Below are 2321 nucleotides of genomic sequence, written 5' to 3'. Positions count from 1 at the left end.
AAAAAAAAAAAAAAACAACAACAAAAAAAAACACAACAAGCAAGCCAAGTGCTCCTGCCAGGCTCCTGCCAGTAACAGGGCAAGTACCGTACGAACTTATAGATTATATATAGTAAGTCATTATAATAGAGTTTGAAGGCAGGTTTGGATCCTAGAGAAAACAGTCACAATTGTGCTACTTCTGCAGCAGTAATTTCCCCATGGCTTTGGTTATGTTGATCTCTGTTCCTGTTTCGCAGAGCCCACAGCTACATACATTATATCCAAGTGCACGTCTGAAACTCCACAACCTTTGCCAGAGTAACTCTCCAGGAAGCTCTCCTGACCTTTACTTAAGATAAAGAAACCAACTGAAATGAAGAAATAAATGTTCCTTTGATAATACTGTGTAAGCTGTGGCTAAGGAACTTTGAAATACAACGGCATTAATAAAATAGCCATATTAGGAGAATTTCTTTATCACCAAAAGCAGTGACCAGCTTCAATGGAGCTTTTCATTCACAGTTCACAAATTATTTTCCAAGAATCATTGACTTGTTGTGTAACGATAATTGTGGGTTAATAGAAGCTCTAGCTGAACTTTGTACTCTTACACAAAGGACGTATGCATACATGACTATATTTGGACACAGCTCCGTATGTAGGATACCGTATCTGATTTTCAACTTATAGAATAGTTTTGGTTTTCATATTGTAATTTAATTTAATTTTAAAAAAAAGTCTTTGAAGCCAGAGATGAAAAAAAAAAACAAAAAAAAACCTGTTACAAAGCGCAACTTTAAAGTTTAAAAGAGACCATGATTGTTGGTTAGTATCTGTACAGGAGCTTCTAGAGTAAAACAAAGACAAATTGTCGCTGTCCAGGTATACTATCAGAGTCCAGGGAATGAGAAAACCCTTTCTTTTTTTCTTTTTTCCCCAGAAAATATTGTTATGAATACTCTTAATAAATTCTTCTTCAAAGTTTCTAAACAACTGGAAAAAAATCCTCTAAAAGGTTTATAAGAAAATTCAGTAAGTCTGAATTTGTTTTTTGCATTAAAGACTATTTTAATGCAATTCTTTCTAAGCTCTCTAATTTTAATCCTAACATTTCACTACACGAATGCTGTATTTAACAGCTATCTGGTTTAGTGAACTGCAGTAATTCACTCTGATAGGATAAATTATTTAAGTTATTTAGCAAAACGGAAAAGCTACCATGCGCTCTGCTGCAATCAGCAGACACTGCTCAGAAAAGACCCCTGATGATGAAGAGAAGCCTTGCCATGAGGAAGAAAGATGCATAAAGAAGCTCCAAGAACTCTCCGAATTTGTCAGATAATGTTTCTCACGCCATTTCTTTACTACACCCTTGCAACCACCCATAACCACAGAACAGCAGGTACAGCGAAGGGGAGCCAGCGTTTAACAGAACAGTAGCACTTTAGCAGGTAAAGGCAAGATTGGAGGGTTACAGGATAAAAACAAAAAAAAAAAAAGAGTATGGGCACACGTTAAGTAAAGTAGCAAGCAATGCAAAGCATCCAGCTTAACCTAACTCCTGCTTCCTCCCTTTAATTCCAACGGAAATTTTGTTTGAGCGACAAAATGCCACACGCTATGACGACTTAAAAAATGCTTCAGCAGTGGCTGTGTTTGAATTATCATGTGGAGATTTTTTTACTTATTTATTTACACACAAAACGTACCGAGCAGCCCGATTTCTGCTCAGCAGAGCTGTCTCCTACTTCCCACAGTATCTGACCCGTACTGGCTCAACATGCGCCTCTCCTCACTCCACGGACAGAGAAACTCCCTCCACCTCCACAACCTGAGTTTTTCCCTTGCTTCCATGGGGCTGAGGGGTGGGAATTACAGGACCGGGCCCCCCGCTACTGCTTACACCTTCAGCCCAAACAACTTTTTTTGGCTGCACACCGAAACCGCCACTTGCTTTATTATCTACTCATCGCACTGATGTCACCGACCAGCAAAAGGAGCTATCACATGACCACGGATGACAAGATAAATCACAAATACGAAGACCCAAATATAAATATACAAATACGTATTTTTAAGAAAGTGATGATTCATACTATACTTACAACTTTCAGCCTGATAGTCTGGCACAAACTGCTCGTCATTGTCAGGTACCTGAGCTGAAGAAAGGAAAACGAAAACAAAAAACAGACAAACAAAAAAAAACAAAAACAAGGAAAGAATTAAAAGAAGCCATTAAAGCATAAATAAAGACTCTTGTGCTTAAGTTGAAGCACAGCCAAGATTAAAACTAGGCTTTTTTTTTTTTTTTTTTTTTCCCTCTTTTTTGGGTTTGAAAG

The 2321-nt window shown here is 37.8% G+C and overlaps 1 protein-coding gene across 6 annotated transcripts in view; it reads right to left on the bottom strand.

Annotated features, from left to right (window-relative positions):
- ETV1 (ets variant 1) overlaps positions 1-2321 on the bottom strand; it is a 67141-nt gene that overhangs the window by 51494 nt on the left and 13326 nt on the right. For 4 of the 6 annotated variants that reach the window (XM_009894936.1, XM_009894939.1, XM_009894940.1 and 1 more), the window contains one exon: positions 2088-2141. The exons of the other annotated variants lie outside the window; for them this stretch is intronic. In XM_009894936.1, the coding sequence (XP_009893238.1) occupies positions 2088-2141 (54 nt within the window). The remainder of the gene's footprint in view (positions 1-2087; positions 2142-2321) is intronic. 6 annotated transcript variants of the gene reach the window in all.

Source organism: Charadrius vociferus, unplaced genomic scaffold (assembly GCF_000708025.1).
Source record: "Charadrius vociferus isolate BGI_N301 unplaced genomic scaffold, ASM70802v2 scaffold181, whole genome shotgun sequence".
Lineage (NCBI taxonomy): Eukaryota > Metazoa > Chordata > Aves > Charadriiformes > Charadriidae > Charadrius > Charadrius vociferus.
This window is presented reverse-complemented; position numbering and strand designations above follow the sequence as displayed.